The sequence below is a fragment of the Aythya marila genome (genome assembly GCF_965140915.1).
Source record: "Aythya marila genome assembly, chromosome: 4".
Classification (NCBI taxonomy): domain Eukaryota; kingdom Metazoa; phylum Chordata; class Aves; order Anseriformes; family Anatidae; genus Aythya; species Aythya marila.
In genome coordinates, this window is record NC_139045.1 from 11,633,767 (window position 1) to 11,660,798 (window position 27,032).

The window sequence follows — 27,032 nt, forward strand, 5'->3', positions numbered from 1 at the left end:
TCATTCCACCCAGGCTATGGCTGCAAAGACACTTAAGGAAATGGCAGTGTGCATTCTTCATCTTAGACAGGGTGGGGTTGAGCAGCACTGGGAGTTCATAACGAGATGCACCACTTCACCTGGAGATAGCTGGTTCTCAGCTGTGACTTGGAGCTGTCAGCAGTTGCTGCCTGGGGAAATCAGTTCAGTGATCTCAATCCAACTCATTATAGGCAGGTGATTACATCAGAAGTCCTCCCGGCTCTCGTTTCTGCTTGAAGCAAGGTTCTCAGGCATGGTGACTGGCGACGGAACCCTGTGGTGATGCCTGTCTCTTTCTGGATGGCAAGTGGATTCTGGAGATTCAATCTCTCCTAAGTACGCTACACATTTAGCCTGTTACAGCTTGCTTACAGGGTCCCCGAGCTAAATTCATTTAACTAATGCAGGAAATGTAAGTAATTCTTTCACACTTAGCTAATTTGACTTCAGGTCAATTCAGTTCTGAATAAGAGTTGTGACATGGGTCTTTGAAGTGGTTTAACTAGTCTGAGACTAATTTTCTTGAGCATCCACATGGAAGTAGACGTACCATTGACTTAAAGTGGTCTGGAAGAACCCAGAAAACAAGTGAGCACCGGTCTGCATGGACATGAGTGGCACAAAGCTGTGGTGGATGGGTGAGCAGGCATAGGAGGGCACTGTGCAGAATGTGAACTACAGGTTATGTCTCCCTTCTGGAAAGTGTGTTTTTGGTGTAGAAGCTCTTGTTCTACTGCTGCTGTACTTTGTGTGATTCTGGTACTGAAGTAGTTTGTACGTGGCTGTAAGGTGATCACGTCCAACCTTTGAGCATTTTGTGACCAGAGTGAATTGTGCATTTAACTCAATAGGCAGCACAATTAATTAACGTGCAAATCAGACATGAAGGAGCCATTGCTATGAACACAGTTATGTTGAAATGCTTTTACAAGGTGTTTCCAAAAGAACGTGAGAAAGTGTCCAGGGACAAGGATGTGAATCATGGAAGTGTTATATGAGATTTTCTCATAGAACTGGGTTTTTTTTCCTATTGATCTGAAGTGAAACTTGTACATTTCATAGCTTTTCAGACTAAGCAAAACTGAAGATTTTTTACATACAGTTTCAGAAAAGTCCAGTTGGACTTTTGCATACAGTGTGACAACAGATGGGTTTTAATTTCTATGAATATGCAAGTTGGGTGCGTGCTTATAATCTAAACTTCTTAACTATGCTGAGCTGCAGATTTATTGCAAGGAAAAGGTCAGCGTGGATAGCTCAAAGAATATAATAGTCCTTGCCACAGTGGAGGTCTAATAGCAGCAACTGAAGGAAAAAATAAACAAGAAATTTTATAAAATATGTGGACCAGTTTTAGTGACAGAATGGCAATAGATGATTTACTTTATCTGCTGTTAAAGTAAAGCAAATCTGCTGTCCTACTTGGTTACATTCAGAGAGGGAATGTAATGTTTTTTTTTGTTGTTGTTTGGTTTGGTTTGGTTTTGTTTTGCTATAGGAAGCATTGGCTAAAGCTCCTAGCAAATGTAGTTTAAGTCAAAATTCTGCCCTAAAATTCTCTGAAGCTATCTGGAGTCATTTTTTGACTTGAGATCATTGGATTATGTTTTCCAGCCATTTCCTAGAAAAGAGGTTCATAGGGTTGCCAGGCTTATGTTAGCGTTGTCCTGTTTTGGAGAAACACATCAGGAAGGTGAGAGTTGAGATTTTCCTGAATCAAGCAAACTGTGCTCAGCCAACTCCAGAGAACACACAGTCCTGTTACATGCTTACACACTTTCTTTTATTCAGGACCATTACTATTTTCTAGTGAATATATGACATTCTTAAAAGTGTGTTGGATCCATGCTTATCCAGCCATAGAAATTTTCCCAATTTTTTATGTGATCTGAGGTCAGGTTCTACACTAATGGAGTCAGCTGATTTAAGGCTCCTGAAACTGACCCATTTTACAGCTGGCAATGGTTCTGCCACATAAAATAGTTCTGATCATTTAACCTTCAGGTCCTGCAACTCTGTTAAGTATATTGGATGTTGAAAATGACATCAGTAAAGATCCTCCTCTAGAGTTTACACAGATACGCTCTGCTGCGGTAGGATCCTTTCCCTGTTGACAGGTAGATGCATTGCAGAGAGTAAAGTATTGAAAAGGATCAGTAACATGCAAACCCTACAAGAAGGCCTTTTTTTGATGGAAGGTTTCTGGGAGTATCTGCTTTCAGAGACTTTTTACTAAATTAACATTTGGGTCCAATAAGCAATAAGTACAGTTTTACAGCAGTAGCCAGTTCTTTGTTAATTTGCTGAATACAGTAAATAATTAATTTCAAGTTATATCTCTATAAAATAGTTCAGATGGCATTTGTTTAATTTTGGGGGAGTTAGGTTGTTTTTCCTCTCATAAAATTGTGTAGACGTTCTCAGCCAAAAAATACTTGGAATGTTTTTCTGTTGTGTGTTTTTTGTTTTGTTTTGTTTTTTTCTCACCTGCTTTTTCCCTTTAAATTATTTCTGGGTTTTCTCTACCTCTTGATTTTCAGTTTCTGCCACCTTATAATTCTTTATAGAATTCACATCATTGTGGCCATTTCATGGATCACTGAGAGCAGAGTACATCTGCTGGGAATGCTGTACTACAGGAAATTCTGTATGATTGGAGAAATATTTTAAATGCTGAAGGAGATTCTTCAGAGAGCCTACTTTTACATTAAAACAGAATTTAAATATGTTTTGGGCTCAATAAAACATGCAAAACTCCTACATTCCAACAGATGATCATTAGATGCTTATTAATTGGGTGCTCAGTTGTGAGTTGTGTTTTTTTTAACCACATGACAGGGTTGCCATCTCCATGTTTTAAAAATCTTTTTGAGTTATTAGTCTACAAAACAAATAGCAAGTCAGAATTAGATGAAGAAATGTGATATATGTCATGGTGTCATCTTAAGCTATAGAGATCTTGCTTAGCATTTCCTTTTAGTGTGCTGCTCAGCATGTGGGTTTTCTTTTTTTTTTTTTTTTTTGACTCATCATATACCTTAGAGATCATCACTGATCACTTTTTCAAGGAATATGACTCTTCCCAGTAACAGTTCAGAGAATTTAAATGCCTCATGCTGTCTGTGCCGCAGTCATCAACCCAACTTTCAGCAAGGTTAGTGGTATCTCATGTGGTGGTTTCCTCAATTAGATCTTTGCCTAGACTTTGTGGAGAAGATAATTTGACCGACAGATACAGTATTTAATATTACTAGGAAAAACTAATAGTTGTTACCACCATAGCTATGATCCTTCTTTCCCAGACAGTTTTGCGTGTCTGCTAGCTAGCCTGTGTCCATGATAAAAACATTACAGAGATGCTGTGTGAGAACAGTTCACTCTTAAGTATCTAATATTCTACTTCATGTTCCATCCAACTTTAGTGTGCCTTCTGGATTTGAAGGTATAAAAGAACAAGAGATCTGCAACAAGATAATGACTAAAATGCTGGAAAGTTACAACACCTTATTTGAATCGGAAGGCTTGAAGAAGGAAGAAGAAAAGCCGGTATGTGAAGAGCTATCAAGAATTATTTTGGTAAAAGTGAGTATCTCTAATATTGCACTTTTGTATAGCAAATCAATAGTGCAGACTTATTACAGCTTCAATTCAGAAATCTTTTAGATAAGTGGGAAGCAGGCGCTGTAACAATAATGTTCTTTGTTATTGATCTACAGCTTTACAAATCGATCCTACTAATAGGCTAATTTTAATTACTAGTTGATTGAGGAAAACACTGTCTGTGTTCCTGAGTCATTTAGTTGTCTCCCAAAGGCCCTGAAATCCTTTTTTTGATACGCCTCAGGCTTCTTGTAGCTGCATCGTTGGTACCTACTTGAAAGATGAAGAGTGTTTAATAGTTCTAAGGCTGTATTATACTCAAAATCTTAGTGATAACATCCCTGGTTCAAGATCCAGGAATGCAGCAAACTTGTCTGTGAAGAAGGTCTGGTCTGCAGATGGGAGTCTGTTCCTTTGATAAAGGAACAGAGGCTCCTTTGTTTCTTCGTAGTGCTGGTTTTAATACTGTACTTGCTACAAGGTCTTGCTTGATCTGACCTTGGAGGGAGAACTTGCCCAAGTGCCTATTTTTCCATCTTTACACATCTCTGGTCTGGCATACCTAAAGCCTCATACGTATTCAGTAGTGGAGGCTGAGCCTGCAGACGGGCTCCTCTTCTGGATCCATGCAGTAACTTGCTTCCACTCCTCTGTGTGGCTCAAGTTGCTGCCTTTATCCTGATGCAGGTTAGATACCAGGCCTACCTCAGAAGTGGCCATGCTAGATAGGCATGTGTTGTGGTTTAAGCCGGCAGGCAGCTAAGCAGCGCACACTCAGCGGGATGGGGGAGAGAGTCAAAGGAAGAAAAATAATGTAAAAGAGTAAAAGTTCAAGGTTTGAGATAAAGGTAGCTAAATAAGACAGAAAAGGAAGATAAAATAATAATAAAAGAATATACAATGCAGTTGCTCACCACCCAATGACTGATGCCCAGATCATTCTTTCTCCCTGAAGTCTCTGCTGCCTTCACGTCATCCACTTTCAACCATGGTTTTTAAAGCCAACTCAGTCATGATTTTGGAGCAAATACCCAGAAACGTGCCATCCCTATATTGGAAAGTACTTCCTCTCATATGCCTGATGATGTTTACCAGCTTCATGAACTTATGCATCTCCTGACACCTCATGAGCTGGGTATCTTAAGATTTTCACTTGCTCTTGGAAAAATCCACTGACTTAAATGCCAGAAGTAATGCTCTTTTAAATTAGAAACAAAAACGTGGATCTTGCAGATAAAGTCGTGAAAGCATGCACTTCTCTTTGAGCAGTGTATTAGAAAGGAAAAACAGAACTTAAGTGGAGCAAGTTGCATCTTGTTTACCATGTTGGTCATAGCAAGGGGAAATCCATAATGCTACAGACTTCTAGAAGGAGTAAGAGTATTTCAGTCAGGTACAGATTGTGGCATCTTAGAGAAAATCTGTTTTAAAGGAACAAAATGTTAATTTTAGAGATGGGGAAAAGAGATTCTGATTCTGTAGGTGTGTTAGCTGAATTATCTTTTTTGCTGTGTTTATGAACTTAGGAGGTGCAGGTTATATCACACCAGTTATATCTCCTCTTTCAAAGATTGCTCACTCATTGGGAAAGACAAGTTGTGCCAGGTAAAGTGATTTCTTAGCCTGTTTTCTCACTGGATCATAGTTCAGAAAGTAAGGGAGCAGAAATTTTCTGCAAGTTGCCTTCCAGTCCCTGCTTTGTTCCCAGGACTGTAAAACATCCTCTCATTCATTGCTCAGGCATACGTGTATGGTAAGATTATAGTTATGGTGGGGAATTTTTCTTTGGAAACCTCTATTTAGAAATAAAAAAGTGCCATTTTTACAAAACAACTTTTATCTTGGAACAGATTTCATTTCCCTTGGAAATTGAACTAATTCCTGATTTCTTGCCTAGAATGGCTTCATTAGATTCTCACTCCACTTAGTAGAGTGAGATCCACAAGATCTTCTAGGCAGGTGGCTAGCAGGTAGAAATAAAACACGTACTTCCTTCAGAAACACACATATTTATGGGAAATTCCTTCCCTAAAATAAACTTGGTTTTTTTTATTCCAAAACGGGATAAATATAGTTAAGTATAGCAGGTCTCATTTGTAGCCAGCTATCATTACAATTTCTAAGACTTTTTTCCAAGCTACAGTTTGATTTTCAGATCCGTTGAAGGTCTGAAAGACTCTCAGGCTGTTGATTAAAAGGATCTGCTAGTTAGAAATGGGTGGGGAAGTGGATTAAGTGTTCTGATTAGCTATCTGCTCAGTGTTGTCTTTTTCTGACTTGGAAGGACCATAAATATTTTTTTTTCGGGCAGAGTCAGGTGTGAACTGTTTATTCTTTAGGTATATCTGAACTGCTCTGTATTTATCACATTTTAAGTTTCAGTGGAGCATTATAAAATGTTTATGATTTGCTTTGGAGAAGAATTCCAAGAGCATTTAGTTATAGTCCTGATTGATTTTTGTGGCAGTGAACTGAGTGATTACTCAGGTAATTAAAGACAGTCAGCTTTGAGTTGCAGTACAGATTATTTTTTTTCTTCTTGATTTAAGAAACCTACAGTAATAACAAAAATAATCATTCTGGACTAGGACTTTTATTTTCCAAAGAATTTAAAGTGTTTTTCAAACTGCAATTACATGTAGTCCTATATTGTACAGCTAGACAGTGTTGTACTGTTACAACTGCAATAAAACAGAACCTTTGAATAACATTGGTAATGTTATTCATTAATGATCAAAGATAAGCAGTGAAGAGGATTTGGTTTGAGTTCCAGAGGCCAGGACAACCTGGACAGGCAAAGAATTATGAGACTCTTGAGAGATTTCTGGAATTACTGCCTTCGCTGGTTCCAGGTAAAATGTGCCATCTTTAATAGTATAATGCTTTTTAGGTCAGTATTTTAGAGCCCTTGCCATGCAGGGCTACAGGGTTGTGCTTCTTTTGGCTTTTTCTTTCTCTGCTTTTTCCCTCCAATGCCTTCTTGACAGAGCTTTGTTAGTTTTAAGAACCAGTCAGCTGAGAGCACATAAATGTTTGCACTGAGAAACAAGTACCAATATACTGAGGACTTAATACTGCTCCTGCCTCGATTACATATTTGGGAAAGGAATGCAAAGGGCTTTCCCCTTCTTTCCCTGTTGGATAGTAGAACATGTAGCCCTGTTCAACTGATGCAGAAGAGAGAGTAAGTCCGTTTATAAAATTGAATTTATAACATTAAAATTAAAGTTAAAAATTCAAGTAAAATTATAAAGGTACAATTTTAACATTCTGAATGTAATCAAAGTACTTTTGCTGGCCTCTGAACAGGGGGATTTCACTCCCTGAAGAGCTACAGAAATTAGTCTCTTTGGCTTTTGCAAAAATTAATAGTTTCAAAACAACACAAGTAACCTCTTGCATTTTTATCCAGTTTGTTCCCAGCCTTCTAACAGAAGTAGCCACTTAAGTTGAGAGGTTTAGTTGTCAAAACAGATCTTTCTTACTTGAAATGACAGCAAAAATGCATGCACTGTGTTCTGCAAGCCTGCTGTTAGATTTTTAAGGAGGCAGGCAAGCCACCACCACATGTAGATACATCTGATGGTGCTTGGTGGGTGCAAAACATGTGGTGCCCAACCCAGCCAGGCAAGCCCCTAAGTGTGGATTTTATGGCAAGAAGAATGGTCCAGCTGCCTTCAGGTGCTGTTTTGAAGTGGAGTGCCTGCTTGCATGTTCAGTTGAACACTCAGATTGGATCGTTCAGGTCTTGGTAGGATTTGAGCCCTTCATCCCTGGGAAGAGATAGAAAAGGGAGAACAGTCAAAAAGTTCTCCATCGTGGCTTGACTTTGCTCTCTTTACAGGCAGTGGTAAAACTCCATTTCCACTAGGCACTTCTGAAAGCCATGGTGTTTCTGATTATTTCCTCAGATATGTGAAGAAAGAACTTTACTAATAAACGTTTCCTTCCCCTTTCCTCAGTTGTTTTCACTTAAATACCATAGCATGAGGATCTAATCCCTTGACAAGATTTAGGAGAAAATGCTGAAAACACACTGTGGTGGGTGTGCTCCCCCACTCTAAGTAGTCACCCTTCCCTGTGACCTCAGTGCTCTGGCCCTGTGGTTATGCATGCAGCAGACATGAGAGTGATCCCTTGTTTATATCAGGAAAATGGCATCTGCTTCTAATCCATGTTATACTGCCCTGGCTAAGCCTGCAGGGTCTAGATAGTTTCCTTTATGCTTCTTTCATGCGTGGGACCATTTTAGCATCGTATTAATGGCTGGTTTTCAGTACGACATTAGCTCCTTCTCTTCAGAAGGCACAGGGAACTGATCTCCTTTGAAAATCCTTCCTGAAGGCCTCAACAAATGCTACTGTTTCATTTGGTGTTCCCCTTTTTTTGAACGAGTCACACCAGTTCTCTCACCAGTTTTCTCCTGCCTGGGCCAGAGTGCACCCAAGTGTCCGAGTGGGTTCAAGCAAGAGAAAGATGGGTGGAAAGCAAGTGAGGATAAAGGACACCTGTGGAAATCTGTCTCTGCTTTGCTGTTTAGTATTCCTTCAGATAGTATTCACTTCACAGTTGTCCACCCATGAGCAGATGGGCATGTTTATAGGAAGGGTATATAGTGATTCAATCTAAATGACATTTTAAGACGTGAGCTGACAGGAAATGAGCAATATGAGACTTGCAGGGGAAAGTTTATAAGCCTCCAAACCTTTCACCTATAGGAGATTGTCGAATCTCAAGTGAGGTGGACTGCTCTGTTTAGGCTGTAAACAGAAAGCAAGTGAAAAATCAGATCATCCTCAAACAATGCCTTGTGTAACTTTGGTATAATCTTCCACTGCTTCTAACTCCACTGTTTTTGACAACTCTGGATATGTAATATTAGAATACTTCTGCTCTTGAAGGTCATTAAAGCATTCACTAGATTATAAATCTGTCACTTGTGGTGGTTACTAAATACAGTACTGAATATTTACACAAATGATGTTAATGTTGAACCCTATAAAGTAAAAAATAATAATAATAATGCTGGTATCTCTTTAGCTGGAACTTCACCGACAATATTTTCAGTTTAGTACTTTGTGAGAAAATAAAATTGCTAAGCTTTTGTACATTTAAAGGAAATAGGGGCATATAACAATTGTCTCTTTCTGTCCTGCTGTCTATATTTCTAGTATACTAGAATTCCTTCAAATCCAGCTGGTAGTGGTGATGTTTAGGAACTTTGCTTTTGCTCTCTGACGGTGCTTTGCTTAAACAAATACTCAGTGATAATAACATTGCCCCTTGATAATACCACATAATCAAAGTGTAGAGCAAATAGGATCCGTATGTGTATGTGTGTTCACATCTGTATTTGCACGTGTTTTGTTTGAAATGTTTTTCATTCATTGTCTGTTTATTTTGGGGGGAAGCAGCGGATGGCATTGCAGTTTAGCATTTGAGAGCAGTCCCTCTCAGTCAGTACAATATCCTTAGAAAGGGAAGCATCAAAGACGTACCAGGAAACAAGATACAGTAAAAATAAGCATGGGAGCCTCTCCTTTAGCCAAATATTTCTGAGCAACCTTACCGTACCAGGGGGAAAAATGGTTTGGTAGAAGGATGAGAATTTTCTTTCTAAGACGCATCTCTCAGTTCCTCCTGTTCATGTTCCCCAGTGTTTATTTGGTTGCTCATGAATTAGTTGTTCAATTAATCAGGTTGCATGAAATAATAAGCATTGTGCCCGCTCTGTAGAAATCGGCAGTGTTAATGCTGTCTTTGCAACAACAGCACATTGTAGGCACTCAAAATTATTCCAAAGTGCTGGGATTCAAGACATTTTGCAGCCTGTGTTTTAATTCATACTGGTGTCTGCCGTTAGCTTCATCTGCGATGCTTTCAGGGTGGGAACTTCAGAAGGGCTCAGCACAGAATTAATTCTTTTTCCCATTATAACCGATTAATGAAATGCTCATTGACTTCGATGTAAATCCTTTACATTCTTTATAAGTCCTCCTTTGAATACTATGAAGATCGCAGTTTGTCCATGAGAAACTGCTTGGCATACATTGGTGCAGCTATAAGTCTACTGCTTTGCAGGATTTCTGGTGCCCTAAAACTTATGTATAATAAGCAGGGCTCAAGGCAGTCTGAGAGCAACAGGAGGCTGTGGTGCAAGGGACACAAGGAGACAGATGCTCTATATGTGTCTGAATATGTACGCTCTTGAAAATCTGATCTATCCATCAGATCCTAGCACCATTTGGCCATAGTTACCAATGGTGAACATCTCAGTTTCAGTAATAGCAAAGGGCTCTGTCCTCTGCATGTTGGAAATCTTACAGTGGCAAACAGAATAATATGGAGACACTTAGGACTCTCTAGTTTACTGCCACATCAGATCCCTTTCAATAGTAACATTACTGAATTCTATGTGTGAAAAAACGATTTTCTTTCTTCATGATTTTTAGATCAGAAATGTAGCTTAGCTTGTCTTGAGTTAAAACTCAGTTAAGACTGAATTAAAGGAACTGTAATATGAGATGGAGATCTGGTGAGCCTGGGTTTCTGCCATAGCTAGGTCATGTTTTTCTTTTAGATCACGCTTTTTTCTATTTATGAATAACATTACAGTAAATAGATAAATCAGACTCTAGTTTTCAAAATTGCCAGGGAGAATAGAATGTTCTTCTGGAACTGCTCTCAGCTCTGTTGTTACTGAGCGCACACATTGGGTACACCCAGCAAGACAGCAGCGTTGCTGTGTCACTTTGTAAATGTTTATTTTATTTTTTTATCTTAAATTCTTCTGCACATTCCTTATGGGTATCTCAGCCATGACGAGCTGTGGACATTAACCTGTTACACGGCACCTTAACTCAGCCAGCTAACACATGACAGGGACTTACAAATCCTGGGGATGGGCATGAAAGATTAATGCTTTCACACAGTGAAGTCTGTAACCTTTTCACACATTCTGGGATTATATTTGATCCCACCATTACCAGTGTAACTTTTTGCAGCATTCACTAACCAGTCCTTCTGGACTGCCAGAGACATGTTTTTCTTTTCTTTGAAAATACCATGATATTCCACAGATGTAGTTGCCAATATTGAGGTATATCACAGGGTTATTGCTATGTTTGTCATTTCCTTTTTTATATTGTGGTCCTCTCTAAAAATAATGGATTTATGTGTCTCTCTGTTGCTCTCATACCAAGACCTTTGTACGTGTTTCATAGCCATAATTGCAATAAGTTAAGGTTGTACTGAAGCACAACAGAGTAACCTTTAGCAGTTTATTAAGAGATTTGGTCTCAGGTAAAAGTTCATATATATAAATAGTCTTGGGAGAACAAAAGGAAATGAAAGGGGAACTGAATAGGGTATTAGTTTCATATTGAAAAGCAATGATGTGTTTTTTGCAAAGTGTGAGACTTGGCGTTTTATTACTTCTGTCTCGAACAGCTCTACTGAATTGTGGTTATTAAAGTATAGTGTAAACGATATTGAGGTAGAACAGCAGATAGATACTGAGTCAGTTGTACTTTTCTTCCTATATGTCAGCAGCAACCAAGGTAAAAATCCAATATGTGATATTAGATGTTTCATCCTTCATTATGTTCATCTTTTATCCTTAGATAAAAACATGTTTTACAGCTTTGCTAACATTGTTTCTCCTTCTAACAAGGGTGTTTTCATCACTTTCTGGATACAAAATTGAAAGAGTATTTAAAGCATAGTAAAAATAATTTTATTTTTTTTTAAGTCATTGATCACGTTATATCATTGTCTGCATTTTTCCTGGAGGTATTTGTGCCACTGAACGATGAGTCTGAGTTAATGCCTGAATTAAAATTAGTCATTCTGTCCATTTAGCATTCATGAAATTATCTATGACCACAAGAATTAGAAAATGCCTTTGAAAATCCCCATGGCATGGGCACCACAACTTTAGTCTTAAAAGTATAAATTATTTGATACTTCATGTGGTTTATGGAGCCTTAACTAACCGTGAGCTCTTTTGCATGGTTGGGAAGAGATTTCTTATTTTCTTGCTTTGTGAGTAGGAGGAAGAGCAGCTCTGTAATTGCTATGGCTCTCTTGCATGTGTTGGCACCCTTGACAGCACTACTGCTTGTCACATCTGAGCTGCCATGCTCCAGAAGAATTTTGTGCAAGGAAAATCAGTGGTTTGGGTATTATTCCCCGCTCCGATGTCAAATGAAGGGAAAGACAGGGACTCTGAAGTACATTCTTTCTTCTGGACTGCCCCATGAACAACACTGGTACATGCTTTTTTTCATACATGTAGCTTAGGGAGGAATTGCAGGTATGACCCTACTGGCACCTACCTAAAGCAAAAGCTGCATAGCATTGTTTTGTGGGATGCTGCTAAGAGAAACAGAATATTCCCTCTTCAGTGGTGTACAGCTGCTGACCCAGTCAAGAATCATCTGCTGCAGTCTGTCCCAGTGCAATCAGCTAATGCATCACTTCTGCAATCATTCACAGCATTGAATTCACTGGGTAATCCTCTTAATGGTTGCTCATCCTGTATAAGAATGGCTGCACTGGCATGGACGTCCATCTAGCTTCATTTCCTGTCTCCCACTGTGGCCATAAGTGGATGTCCAGAAAAGTCAGAACAGGGGGCGGCGTATATGGTGTTTCCTTCAATTACTCTACTAGTTCCTTACTGTTCTTAGGGGCTTCCTTGGTTTTGATGTTCTTTGTGTATTTGATGTTGTCCTGTCACCCCCTAGCATACATGTAAATATTTTTCCTTCACAGTGTCACCTAGCAAGGAGTTCTGTAAATTGTTCCCTGTCAGGTGAAGGACTGACTCCTTCTGTTTGCTGTAAACATGGCTTTTGAAAATGTTATTTGAAGGCCACCTTTTTTGGTGGGTGTGTTTTTTTTGAAAGAGGCAGCGAACAGTTCCATCTACTCTCTACTCCCCATCATTTTGTAAAACTCTGTCAGATCCTCCCTACAAGCTTACCATGACCCTTTATTATTTTTTTAATGAAAAATTAGTACTGACATTTGCAGCCTTAATCACTGCAATGTCAATGACTTTTTTTCTCTCAAAGCCCCTGCATAGAGTCAGTCAGCAAACAATCCTGTGTAATAACTCTTCTATTTTGGGGCACAGGGCCAAACAGTCTGATGTAGTAAATTGAATGACATTTTAGCAAATCTCAGGAAGCTGCACGTTCTTAATATCAGAAAATAATCTGTCCAATTGTTTTTGTGGGGAAAAAAAAAAGGCTGTGCCCTAGTTAACAAAAAGCTTTGTGTTAATGAAGTCTGAGTTTGTTTTAAGGTCTTCTCTTAGGTTTTAAAGTCTAACAAAATAGACATGATGCTTTCTAGCAGCCTTTGAACTGAACTGAAAATCTAACAGTCCTGTCCTCTCCAATGATGCAGTTTGTGAGGCCAAAAAGAGAACCAGGTAGGAAGGAGAAAGTGAACGCAGCAGTAATGCTGATAACGTGACAAAGGTATCTTGGAATGCCAGTTGATCAATAAAATAATTTTACCTGCATCATTGAAATAGAGCACATTGTATAATCATTACAATCACAGAATCATAGAACCATTAGGTTCGAAAAGACCTCTAAGACCATCAGTTCCAACCATTACCCTAGCACTGCCAAGTCTACCACTAAACCATGGCCCTAAGCACCAGACCTACACATCTCTTAAATACCTCCAGGGATGGCATTGCAACCACTTCCCTGGTCAGCCTGTTCAAATGCTTCACAACCCTTTCAGTGAAGAAATGTTTCCTAATATCCCACCTAAATCTTCCCTGGTGCCTCTTGAGGCCATTTCCTCTTGTCCTATCACTTGGTGCTTGGGAGAAGAGACTGATCCCCCACCTCACAGTAACCTCCTTTGAGGTAGTTGTAGAGAGCAGTAAGGTCTCCCCTTTTCTCCAAGCCTCCTTTTCCCCGAGCTTCCTTTTCTCTAGGTTAAATAAGCCCAACCATTTCTCATAAGACTTGTTTTCTAGACTCTTTACCAACCTTGGTGCCCTTCTTTGGACACGATCCACCTCATCAAAGTCTTTCTTGTAGTGAGGAGCCCAAAGCTGAACACAGTACTTGAGGTGCAGCCTCACTAGAGATGAGTACAGGGGAACGATCACCTCCCTGGTCCTGCTGGCTGCACTATTCCTGGCACGAGCCAGGATGCCATTGGCCTTCTTGGCCACCTGGGCACACTGCTGGCTCATGTTCAGGTGGGCATCTACCAGTACCCTCAGGTATTTCTCTGCCAGGCAACTTCCCAGCCACTCTTCTCCAAGCCTGTAGCATTGCACGGGATTGTTGTCCTCCAAGCATGGGACCCATTACTTCGCCTTTTTGAACTTCCTACAGTTGGCCATGGCTCATCTATCCAGCCTATCCAGATCCCTCTGTAGAGCCTTCCTACACTCAAGCAGATCAGCACTCATGCCGAACTTGATGTAGTTTGCGAACTTATTGAGAGTGCACTCAATCCCCTCATCCAGATAATTGATAAGGATATTGAAGAGAAGTGGCCCCAGTACTGAACCTGGGGGACACTACTTGTGATTGGCCTCCAACTGGATTTAATTCTATTCACCACAACTCTTTGAGCCCAGCCACCCAGACAGCTTTTTACCCGAACAACGTGTGCACCCACCCAAGCCATGAGCGATCAGTTTCTCCAGAGGAATGCTGTGGGAAATGATGTCAAAAGCTTTATTAAAGTCTAGGTAGACATCATCCACAGCCTTTCCCTCATCCATTAAGTGGGTCACCTAGTCATAGAAGGAGATGAGATTAGTCAAGCAGGACCCACATTTCATAAACCCATGCTGACTGGGCCTGGTCACCTGACTGTTCTATGTCTGTCCTGTGACGGCATTCAAGATGATCTGCTCCGTAACCTTCCCTGGCACTGAGGTCAGACTGACAGGTCTGTAGTTTCCCAGATCCTCTTTCTGGCTCTTCTTGTTGATGGGCGTTCTGGGAGATTAATTTTTTTATTTTTTTTTTTTGTCAGAGTCTTTCTCAGTCTTTTCTGCTGATGTTAGTCTCCTCCCTAAAATGAACTTAAGTATGCAATTGAAAATAAATATGAAATTTAATACTTTCACCATTCCATCAATAATCCTGGGCTGTCTGTCTGTCTGAAGCAACAAACATGATGAGGAGTAAGTGCAGCAAGAGTTGCTGAGGAAAACATTGTCAAGTGACTTATACCCTGCCCATGATTCAGTCTCTCCTTTAAGGATACCCTTGACCTGTTGTGCTTCTTCGTTCATGTGGGAGGAAGATAGGAGCTGGAGTACTTAACCACCTGTCTTTATTAGTGTCAGCGCTTCTTGACCTTACAGGATTATTGTCCTGAAGAATAAATAGGTCAAAGAGCATTCTAGGGATGTTCTAATCTTTTCTAATCATTGAGGTCTCGACAGTTAATTGATTTAAAGCTTTTATTGATGTGGAATCTCATGCATTCTGAAACCTACATTTTGTATGATTTGCAAAGAACGTGGCAAAGGGAGAAAAAATTCTTTATCAGCAAGATAGGTTTACTGAGGAAGAGGATGTGTTCCTTGGGCCACTATAATAAATGTGATCTGGGTGTAAGAACACAGGACTGGGATTTGAATCAAGAGAGTTCTTTTTCTGTTTTTGAGGGGCGTGGACAAGTCAGCTGTATTCTAGTGTTGTTTTTTTTTTTTTTTTTTTTTTTAACAATTATTAGCATTTGTAGCAGTATTACCTAAGAATCTGATTTGTGAGTCAGGATCCACTGCTGTGTTAACCCAAAGCTAAAAGATGGTCTTGGGTATGCCTGAGAGAGTTTGCAGAGAATATTGACAATCAAAATTAGGAAGTTAAGTGAATAGTCTCTAGCTTTCTCCATGTTCTTCTCTGTTCTTGCACAGAAATCATCAAGAGAAGTTTAGTCCAAAATCTGGATTTTGACAGTGTCCTGAATGGGTGTTGACAATTTCATTTCTACTCTTAATAGTAGAAATTTTTCCTTAGTAATAATGCTGGTGCTTGATGGTGTTGTCTTGATGCCATGATGAGCAGGTACTCTAGTTTTAACGCATTTTGGAGACTCCTGCTTCATTTAAAGTTGATACGTGGGAGGTGATGATTTTCATGGGTGGGATTTTTTTTTAGGCTAAAGTGGGATGGAGAAGTGGTTGCTGGTAGCTTTTGACAGTGAGTTGGTCTCGGGTAATTTTTCAGATGTAAACATTTAGGTTACACCAACTGATGAGCACACACAGTTGAGCAAAACAAAGCTCCTACGTTTCAGACAGAGGCTTGAACTTTTGTATGCAGTATGCTGTAGCAGAGGTTTTTTTATCTAAGAATGAAATTGATACATTTGCAAGTAATCTGTACTCCTCACGGCATTCTGTGGAGGTTTGTAATGGTTCAGCAGAGTGATCCTCAGGTAGTGCCTGTGTTTGGGATGCATGTTACTTATTTTATGGTTCCACGTTGATTTCTCCCAACAGGATAGTCACTGTATTGTTGGCTTTAAAGGAAATCGGGCTTTAAAGCACAACAGATTTCATCCCATAGTTTCACAAATTTCACAAGCAACACTTAAGCTGAATGAATAGAAATCTCACAGAATTCTCAAGCTTCACTAATTCAGAGATAAGCAGAAATTCATATATACATCATAAAAGTAATTTCCCATGCAAGTACAAAAGTGGTGTAATTGCATAATCTGTTTCATCAATAACACAGGTTTCTGCTGTTAAGTTTTGGAAATGTGACTAAAACTTGATGTTTTTATTACTCCATGTGGAATGCAGGTGCTTGTCTAAATGCTCAAATTTGAAAATCATGGGTTATATTTATTATTTGAACCCCAGCACCAGAGAGTGTTCTGAGATGATGAGCGTCAGATTTCTGAAGATATGCAATTATTTAATGTCTTCTAGTAGAATTGGGAGTCAGTATAACTACACTCAAAACTATCTTAAATATTTTTAAATGATTTAATATTTTTTGATCTGAATGTTTGCAGGATATTTAAAAAGCATAATATATTCCAAAATATACTTAGTTACCAAAGTGTGACATAATATTAGAAATGAGTATATGTTCTTTCTACTTTCTGTATTTTGAAGGATAGCATCAAACAGACTGCCAGTATTGACAACAGCAGATTTTCAGCTCAAATCATATTTGAGGCTCTGATTTTGCTTTGTTTAAGTTTTCAAAGCAGCCTAAGAACTTAAGCAGCTTGAGAATGTGACTGTTAGGTATGCTGCCTTCTGGTAGCTTTTGCCTTTCAACCTGCATCTTTCATTTTAATGATGGAAAGATCTTCTCCTTGCTTTGTTTAATGTAAAGTTATGCTGCAAAATTAAAATAAGAGGAAGTGGCCAGTTTGTAGGAGCCATTGTATAATCCTGTGCTAATGAACGCCATGTAAAAAGAAACAACATGGATTGGAGGAAAATAGGGAAAGGACAGTGGGATTGCAAGTATTTGAATAAATCATACATACTATCTTTTTTGGAGGTCTTCTAAAGTATACTTGTGTGTACTCTGCCCAGTAAAACTATGATCTCTTGCCAATAGTGAGCAGACTTGTAGAGGTTAATGTTTAACGGGTCCCTAGCTAGAGCTGCTTGCTGTGTTCTCAGCATACATATCTCTTGTTCCCTTGGAAGCATTATTTTGTGTAAACAAAGTGCATTTTAATACTGAAATGCATCTGTCTACATGTGCTGTTCCATGACGAATCAGTTAATAGTGTGCTATCAAAGGATTTTCTGCTTTTAGCTCACACATGCTTGTTATCGTTTTTCATCTCCAGTCAACACAAAGAAAGCAATTATTGTACTGCCTGATTCCTGCAATCACTGACTATTGCATGCTCATCTTAATAGCATTCAGTCAGTGGCAAGCTAGATCCTAACTGACTGCAGGAATGTTAATTCCTAACTTTTACTAGCAACGGTGACAGAAGAATCTGATCTAACACACCTTTATGACTCACTTCTTTGAGTCAGTTGTCTGCAATGACTCATACTTAAAATTAAACGTATGCTTATAATGAAGATGTAATGCCATGAAAATGGGAGCTGGAAAAGACCTATGAGATCACCTTGAAGATCCTATTACAGTACGGAATGTATTTTCTTTTTCTAGTTTAGAGGTGAATGCTCCAAGACCAGGAAGTTCTGTAACCCTTCTTGGGTGGATTGTTATGTGCTCTAGTGGAATTTCTAGAGGAGCCTCAGCTTATCTGTATTACCCGGTGTTGATTCAGAGGGACATAAAAAAACGTGCTAGCTGAGCTCGGGCACCAGTAGTACCAGTTTATGGAGTGCTTGAACGTGCTGCTCCCCCGCTCTTCAAAATCCCTAAGGCCTGAACCTGCTCTCTTTGCAGAGTTTGTAAACATCATACTTCATTGCTGAGAAGCAGAAGTGCTTCAATGGTGGGTAGCTGGCACGCACCTCTGTGGTTGTTATTCCACTTCTTTTAAGTTCTTTTGTTAATGAGCTGGCCATATGGTATTGTGGGCTAAGAGAAATACAGAGGTAAAACTAATTTGTTTTCCTTGAAGGATCTGTCTGCACTTTACGGGATAAAGTACAGTCCAAGCCAGTGCCAACGCAGTCTTTTAGGCAGCAAATTCTTTCATTACTGTGTAATTCATTGTCAAGCTGTGAACGGGAGGAGCACCATACATGGAGAAAGACAGGTTTCTCAACTGTTTGTTTGAGTCTTTCCAACCTACTTACATGGACTTCAATGGAGGAGCTCTGAATTTTGGCACAGCTTCACACTTTTCTAATGCAGAAATCCTTTGGCAAACAGGCGTGTTTACATCTCAAACAGTTAGGAAGGATAGAGGAATGTGATGGTCGTTGTGCTGACTTACCTCTGTTCCCTGGCTTTTGATGATCTCATTATCATTTGCTCTTTAACACCACAGCTGGTATTTGCAGAAGATTTTTTTTTTTTAAGATTCCTTCACTGGAGGTAGCATAATTATTTTAAGCATATATTGAAATATCAAGCGATGCCCCCTGTAACTACAGTAACTTATCATTATTTATATTGCTATTGTTCTGAATGGGCAGCTGGATACTGCCATGAGCAGAAAGTCTGCCCTGTGGGAAACTGAAAACAGAAATCATTAATCATAGCCTTCCAACTTCATTCCTACATCTCTCCTCTGATTGCGATCACCTGACCATATTTGTGCTTATTATTCTTGATACATCCTCTGCTCAAGTGAGGGCAGTCCAAAGAAACCAAGCAAATGAAAGGTAGAAGTTAAATCCGGAGGACTAACTTTTCTCTGTACTCTAAGACTTGGTGATAAATTCTTATAGCATCCTTGCTGTCTTTGGAGATACTCTGATTCCACATCCGGGTAGCAACGGAGGCTTCATTTATGTTTCTCAAGAGGCCCTAAGCTGCACTGCTGTACAGAGGTACTCTGACTAAGGGCGAGATGTGTTTTACCTATGAGTCTGATTTGTACTTTAATTTACTTTCACTGAGCAATGGTGTGAGTTACTTTTGATAATGCTTTCATATTTGGAATTGTCAAGCTTTTGATCAAGAGCTTTGCTATTTGTAATTGTCAGCTGCGCAGACAAAAATATCAATATTGTGGGTATTGTCCCAACTCATAGTAAGTGCCCACTTTGCTTTCAAAGTATTCTGTGTAGTGCTTTTTTTCCTGCATATCATACAGCACTGTATTTACAGTAAAAGGCCTATTTCACTGGTGGTGAAATGATTTGATAAGTTACTTGATGTGGCTTAGAGAATACAGGTAACAAGAAAAAAATAGACTCAGTAATGAAATCTTATAGAGGGCTTACACTTGTCATTAAGTATGGTCTTCTTAGTCATATGCACTTCAAACTAGGATAGTAACTGCCTAACTAAGCAAGCATGGAAACACAGGTAACCAGAGGAAATCCTGGGAAATTAAGACGTAGTGAACATATGGGTAGGAGTCCTCCTTTCCTATGCCTTACTATATTAGGGAATTCACTGAGTAGGCTGGTTTGACTCAGCATTTGAGAAACAAATCTGTGAGGAAGATAAATTTGATCAAAGATTTTCCAGTGAATGCAGATGGAGGCCTGGGTAATGGTATGTGGACAACAGCACAGGCACCACATCAGTCTTGTTTGTTGATGCCTTAAGTTTAGTGCAGGGATTTGAATTACATAGCCAAAGTATGCAGATTCTGGGATGCCCCATTTTCACAGACAAGTTTAAAGATGAAGATAGCTATAACTGATTCCTTTACGCAGCTCTTTTCTATCCTGCTGTTATAGAGAACAGCAAGTAGCAAGCACAAGAATGTTCAATGAGATGTCATCATTTAAATAGCTTTGATAAACCACAGGTGCAATTTCTTAAAGTGCTTTCATGTCACTTTGGACCAGAATCAGCCATGTTGCACAGATTCCTTTTTTTTACAGACTTTTATATCAGCAGCATTTCTAAAGCTTTAAGGAGTTTGTTTTGGTAAAGATGTAACAGAGGAAGACTGTTACGATCTCTATGAATAATCTCCTCAGAATCCCATCTATTATGTAAAGTGTCTACTGCTCTTCACATGGATTAGTTCTGTGTATCTGGTTCAGTTAGAGACAGGGAGTTTGTTGTGATTTGTATATCTGCAACACTTTTAGGAATGAGCTTGCCATTACAACATTAATGTAATACCCCACTGAAGACAGACAAAATTCAGTAAAGGAGTTACAAACAAGAAAATTGTTCTGACAGATGGAATTCCTGTACAATCTGAAGTCCCTGGGCTTGGACAGGTCTGTAACACAGACAAGACTTTAACTTCGAGAAAGCTTACTGAAACAAAATTTCAGGGATTCGCAGCCAGTGACAAGTGAACTAACTCTGGAGCTAGAAATACGATATCAGCATAGCAGAGCCTGAATTTCATGGACTTTCTGAGAGCGTTTTCTAGCTCTCTACTCCTAGAATCATGTAAAGTTAACAAAATTTTTACTTTGAAACATTTAAGAAGTTCTTCTGTTTGCAGGGGCTTCTTTCAGATAGGAAGGTTGTGGCAATGTGGTTTAAAGGAAAATAACACTCAGCCCTTTGAATCCAAAATGGCTTGTCATCATTAAGAGAAAGACACAGGAATTTGAATCAAGCATCAAAACTTGATTGAACTTTAAAACTTCACACACTTCAGGATAGCATCAAATTTAAAACTTTGATATCAAAGTGGGGCAGAGTACAGAGGAGGTGTTTTAGTGATTTCATGCCTAAAAATACAAGTGGAGTAAGAGGAATCCAAATTTGGCAGTGGCAGCTGCACAGATTGTAAGGATGACTGCATTGATCGTGACTTTCTGATTTCAGTGTGGCAGTTAATCAAGGATTTGGGGCTTGGTTGTGGGTATGGAAAAGAACTGATGACTAAATTTTACAAGTATGTGTTACTGCTTAAGTTATCTGTGCTGACTTGGTGCAAAACCTGGTAAGAATTATAAAGCTATTGATCTTTGTGTCCCAGAGTCAGTAATTTAGGATGATGAGGCATGTTTTCTTTGAGAAGAACTCATCTTGTCAACAGTATTTTCCATTCATACTTTTAAAATCAATATCGTAGATGTTAGGTGAAGTGACTTATCAACAGTTTCTTATTACTTTTTTTTTTTTTTTTTTAATAACTTTCTGAACTTAATCCATGCTTCAGCAAGTATTTGAGCACAGGCCAACTTTTAGCACATACAGCAGTCTTACTAAAGATGACAGTGTGCTTGCTTTAAGTTACATCCAGGCTTAAGGACTTCTCTTAAGTTCTAGTAGTACGGAAAAGGATGCCACTGTAGTTCGGGTATGTTTAGATGATGTTTCACAGGCGCTCTGACATCTTTGTTCCCAGCTAGTGTAGTACGCACAGCATTCAGACAGCAACCTTGGCCCTTGCATCGTCAGAACATCGTCAGAAATTCTGTGCCCTGGTCAGTGGCGTGATGAATCAGGCCGTCATTTTGTGCAGAAGAAAGTGAAGAAAGCCCTGTGGGCCTGGCAGTTATATGGTCTTCAAAGCTGCAAGAGTTTCATCCCATCCAGATTCACCTCAGTTGTCTCTTACTACAACAAAGTGGGTGATGAAGCTGGCGTGTGAGAGCTTGCTGAGCTGTGAAGCTTTGGAGAACCATGACAGTACAGCATAAATACGTGGCTGTTTGCTGAATGACTTCGCTGTTTCAGAAGGAATTTCCACCTGAATCTCTGAGACAAGTTAGGGTGGCAAAACCCTCCAGCAAAATTCTGCATCTCCAGGCATATCCTGAAATAACTTGTCGTCGCTGTAGTTACTGTTAGGTAACCCTGGTAGGGAGCCTACAGCTCTGTGTATGTGTTGAAAAATCCCCTTGAAGCAGTTGATGTTTTAATTGGAGTGAATGTATTACATTTGTTTCAAGAGCCATCAAGTGGCCTGGGTGACTTTGGCAAGTGTCTGATTCCTGGGTGTTTGACTTCACTGTACTGGCTACAGCAGGTTCTGTAGGAGTAGCTGCCAGCCAAGAGGTACATCTGGTTAATGGTCTCCCTTTCTCTTTTGTTCCTGAGGCAAAGGTAATGACAGTTGATTAGAATGTAGGGTTTATGAGGACAGCTAGTTATGATGTAACCAAATTTAGACTAGGGTGGAAAAGAAAACAACATCCTTAGAGCACAAGGACTCTCCATCACTCTGCGTAAAAACGCGGGCAGGGAGGGTAGGCAGCCAGGCTGGCTGAGCAAGGCCCTTCTGCTCAGACTGAGGTGCAAGAAGGAAATCCACAGGCAGTGGAAACAGGGATGTGTGGCCTGGGAAGAGCACAGGGATGTGGTCCAGATGTGCAGGGATGGGATCAGGAAAGCCAAGGCAGGGATGGAACTGAGCTTGGCAAGGAATACTAAGGGAAACAGTAAGGGATTCCAGAGGTACATGGCTCAGAAAAGAAAGGCCAAGGAGAGTGTGCCCCCTCTGATGGATGAGAAGGGTGAACTGATAAGGACAGACATGGAGAATGCTGAGGCACTCCGCAACTTCTTTGCCTTGATCTTCACTGCCAGTCAGGCTTCCCAAGTCTTTTGTTTCCCTGAACCCGCAGATGGAGGCTGGGGGAGCAAAGTCTCACCCGCTGTAAGCGAAGAGCAGGTTCGAGGCCACCTGATGAAATTGAAAAAGTACCTGATGATAACCTTATGGAAATATATTTATCACACTTAAAATTCTGAATTTTAAGTATAAACTCACAGTTAGCTTCTTCCAAAGGTTCCGCATGTAGATGTCATAATTATTTACTCAAATGGGTATGAATTGCCCTAATTATTTATGAGTTCATGCATAGTTTAGGATAGCTGAAGTTTTTTCCTCACTGAGAACATGAATGAGGTACTTGGAAAAGCAGGATGTTCTGTGCTAAGAATCTGTATCTTCACTCCTTGTCAAGGCATGTGCATGGAACTCTCCAGACTCGTCTTGGTGTGGAGCACTCCCTGTTCTTCAGGAGCAGACAAAGATTAGAGTCATCATACCAAATCAGAGCTTTAGAATATGTGGCATATATATCTATGATCTTTGAACCCAGTAATTTCTGACATCTCACAGAGAGATGAAACAGCTCGATGATGCATCCATACGTTAAGAAACATCTTAACAGTGGTATGTGTGGGGTGATGCCACCTTGTCTGGTCAGTTTAAGCCTCTAGGGGAGATATTTCATTGCACTTTCTTTAACACTGCTAATGACAAATGTTTATACTGGTCATAGATCTGACAAGTCACCATTAGAACTGCAAACACAGTTTCTTGAACCTAAACTCTGAGACAGCAAATGTTGAAAGCCAAATGCAGGATGTGTGGTGTAATGCAATTCCTTTGAGTTATCTGTTCTTTGGTGTTTTGATTGTCCTTTATTTGGGTGATCCCTTTGATCCTGAGTAGCATCTGATATTATTTCAGTTTGTTTAGCTGAGAATGAAGATGTATTTCAAGTGACAGAGTAGCAGACTTCAGCGTATGCCAACTTGGTAGCCTCAACTTGTCTTCTCTGCTCCGTACAGACACTGTCACCCTCTGCTACTACAGCATCCCTTTTGTTTGCAGCTGAGTGCCACGGCCTGGTGTCTGCAGGCTGCATGCCCAGTTCCTGTGGTGTCAAAAGCTAGCATCCACTTCAGGCAGCATGGCAGCAGAGTATTGCTGGAAAAGAGGGATAGTCCAAAGGTGAGGTATTGACACCGGGCAAAAGGCCCGTTGATGTCAGTGAAGGCAGGATCTTGCCATGAGCAGCTCTCTACATATCTGTCTGGTTTCCCGTTACCTTTGATATACATCCTGTTTTTCAGTTCAATCTTTTCAGAGCTAAATAACAAACAGCTTTCTGTCCCATTAAACTTTTAAACACAGACAAAGTATTTGGAAGTAACTGTGAGCAAAACGGAGCATTCCAAAACAGAAGGTGAAAACGAGAATAGTTTTAAAAATAGGAAGTAATAGTAAAAATAGTTTTAAAAAGGTAAGGGTTCAGGAGAGATCCAGAAAGCCTGATGTACAGTCCAGGAGATTTGTAGAAACTGTAGCAGGCAGCATAATTAATAAACAAATGGATAATTAGAGTCATTGGGAGACACAAGCACGACTCATTTTGAGAAAAATATTGTGACAAAGGAGCCAGTAAGCATGTTTGTAAATAAAGCCAATTCAGTTCACTTGAGTTTCCAAAGGTTTTGATAAAATTATCAAAGGCATTGAAAGAAGCAAAGCTCATGTGTGATTAGAAGAAAAGTATGGATTAATAATTAGAAAGCAATAAAAATAAATGGTCTCCTTATCAGTGGAGAGAGGTTGCCTGTGAAGTCTCTCAAGGATCTTTGCTGGAATTTATACTATTCAACGTTTTTAATAGTGACGCATGAAGAGGCTGAATGTGCTGATAAAAGAAAATTATTCAAAGCAGGAAAAACTGGTTACAGGGGCTTACAGAAGGCTTTTAAGATACTCCATATTGGCTGAAAAAATACTAGGTGAATTTCCATCACTAGACAAAACCACAAAAATTGTGTAAATGTATACCAATGAGCTCTGAATTAGTTATTATTTTTATAAAAGAGATCTTGGTGCTATAGAAGCTTCACAATCCTGTCAGCTCAATTAGATATCATGAAAGCAAACAAAAAGCTGCATTTTAATAAGAAGCCATCACTAAATCTGAGATTTACTTATATAAACGTAATTCTGCATGCAGTTCTGGCTACCTCTTCAAAAAGGATTTAGCAGAAGGTAAAAAGGTGTAGAGAAAGACAGCAAAAAGGATCAAAGGCAGCAGAATGACTTATTTAAAATGAAAGACCATATGAACTGGGATTTTTCAGTCTGATTAGACTACTAATGGAGTTAATGGAGTAGTGTGTGTGGGGGGGGGGTTAAGTCAAAAATGGAATGGGGAAGGTGGGTAAGGAACAGTATTTGCCAATTCTCACAGTTCAAAAACTAAGGAAAGATTATATGTTACCTTATCTGACATGGAAGTACTCTTTTTTTAAAAAGTTAATTAATATGTAAAGGTGTTTTGAAACTCCCAGCCATAGAATCCTACAAAAGCTAAAGACAGAAGTGGACATTAAGGAATTTAATGTGATCACAAAGGATAGGTCCAATGTTCACTGTTAAACACAGTGATCAAGGTTCAACTTCTAAGTCAAAGAAAGCCCCAAACCACAAAGTGCCAAAAGCTGGGACAATGCATTAGGGGCAAACCTCTGAATTTGCTCTTACTCCCCTAAGCACTCATTATCTGCTGCTGATACCGGAAAATGGTCTGACACAGCACTATTTGTTCTTTGGTTTTGCACACTTCTGCTGAGAAGCCAAAGCAAGAACTTTGGCCACCCTGTATATGGACTCAGTGATTCTTGGAAACTTCATCTTGTATATAGGAAGCCCAGCTTCCGACTCCATGTTCTGGTTGCCTCATCAGAGAACACCAACACAGAAAGTCCACGTCTCGAGAAATTTTCCTGCAGAGAGTGTATTGACATAAACTTCCTTTTCAAAATGAAAGGGTTGTTGGGAATAGGTCTTCAATTTCTTTTACTATCTATTACTTTAGTTCACATCAAGAGATAAGGATTCAAGGAGATATTTTTTTTTTTTTTTAGTTTGCCTTCTGTGATACAGGAAATAATTCTCCATTTATTTTCCTTACCTTCCTTTTGTTAATTTCACTGCCACCCTTCTTCTTTCAATAGGCATATGTTTATTCTTCTTTAAATAGCCTTTAAACAAGCCAGTTGTTTGCTTTATATGCATTTTGTATCATTAGTTTGCACTTTATCATATTGTTCACTGTTTGCACACTGGTAGGGAATGTCTTTCTGTTAGAGATTATTTGAAAAGGCTGCTCTGCTTTTCCTTTCTTTCATGTTTCAATTTTCTCTTTCTTTACTTTTGTAGGTGACAAAGTCCACAAGGGAAGGATCCAGCCGAACATGCCTAGTGCCACAACCAGACCTGTCAGATGGAACACCTCAGGTCAGCCTCCGATTAGCAGACAGTAGTTCATGTTTGAAGGAGATGGATTTAACAGATGAAATCTCCTTCGTTAACAGTGGTGCATTTTTCTTCAGGTTAGTGCTCCTTTTTTGTCTTTGTATTTGTTTCCTTATTTGTTCTGTACCTGCACCTCCAGCTCTGAGCATTTTGAACAGGTTGTTGTTTTTTTTTTTCCATTGAAGCTCACAATGTCAGCATACTGTGGTGCAAGGCAAAATAACATGCTTATCCCTGTTGAAGCCACACATTCCAACAGGTGCCTTACAAAACCTGATGCGTGCTTTAGTTTGTCATTCAAATGTAACTTTGCGTACATATGAAGATGGCTTGCTTGGTAGAGGAGTGCAGATGGACAGGACTGATCTGAAGTCAGGCACTAGAAATGACACTGAGTACAAGATGCAACCAAAATGTAGGTGTCTCCTGTCAGTTTTTAAGTGTGTTTGATCTGCCCAGTTTAAGTTGTAACAGGTAGCTGAGTTTATTCCCATTCTCAGCCCAAAAAGGGAAGGGGCTTTAGAGGGGATTTATCTTTCTGACAAGAATGGTGATAGTATTAGGATTGTTCAGACAAGAAAGAAAAGAAGAGTATCTATAGAGTATCTTTAAGATTATCTGTCTAAAAGTATCTTTAAGCGTCTGTCTGTTTTTCTGTCTATTTTTCGTGAGTATACCTGTAGTTTTGATTGATGGCACTTTGCCAGTGAGGTGAGCAGGTAATGGGCAATTTAGCTGCTTGTAAAACTCTTCGCTGACCATCAGACTGAACCAGTATCTTTTCCATGTTCTCAGGTTATTGAATTGTATCTCATTCCCTTTTCTCTTGTGTCTAGTGCAGAACATGA

The 27,032-nt window shown here is 39.5% G+C and overlaps 1 protein-coding gene across 5 annotated transcripts in view; it reads left to right on the forward strand.

The window, feature by feature from the left end:
• FAM13A (family with sequence similarity 13 member A) overlaps positions 1-27,032 on the forward strand; it is a 126,833-nt gene that overhangs the window by 22,840 nt on the left and 76,961 nt on the right. For 4 of the 5 annotated variants that reach the window (XM_082759779.1, XM_082759780.1, XM_082759781.1 and 1 more), the window contains exons 5-6: positions 3,444-3,603; positions 26,089-26,261. In XM_082759779.1, the coding sequence (XP_082615905.1) occupies positions 3,444-3,603; positions 26,089-26,261 (333 nt within the window). Of the gene's footprint in view, positions 1-3,443; positions 3,604-25,516; positions 25,664-26,088; positions 26,262-27,032 lie in introns of those variants that run through there. The other variant, XM_082759783.1, reaches the window with a different exon arrangement.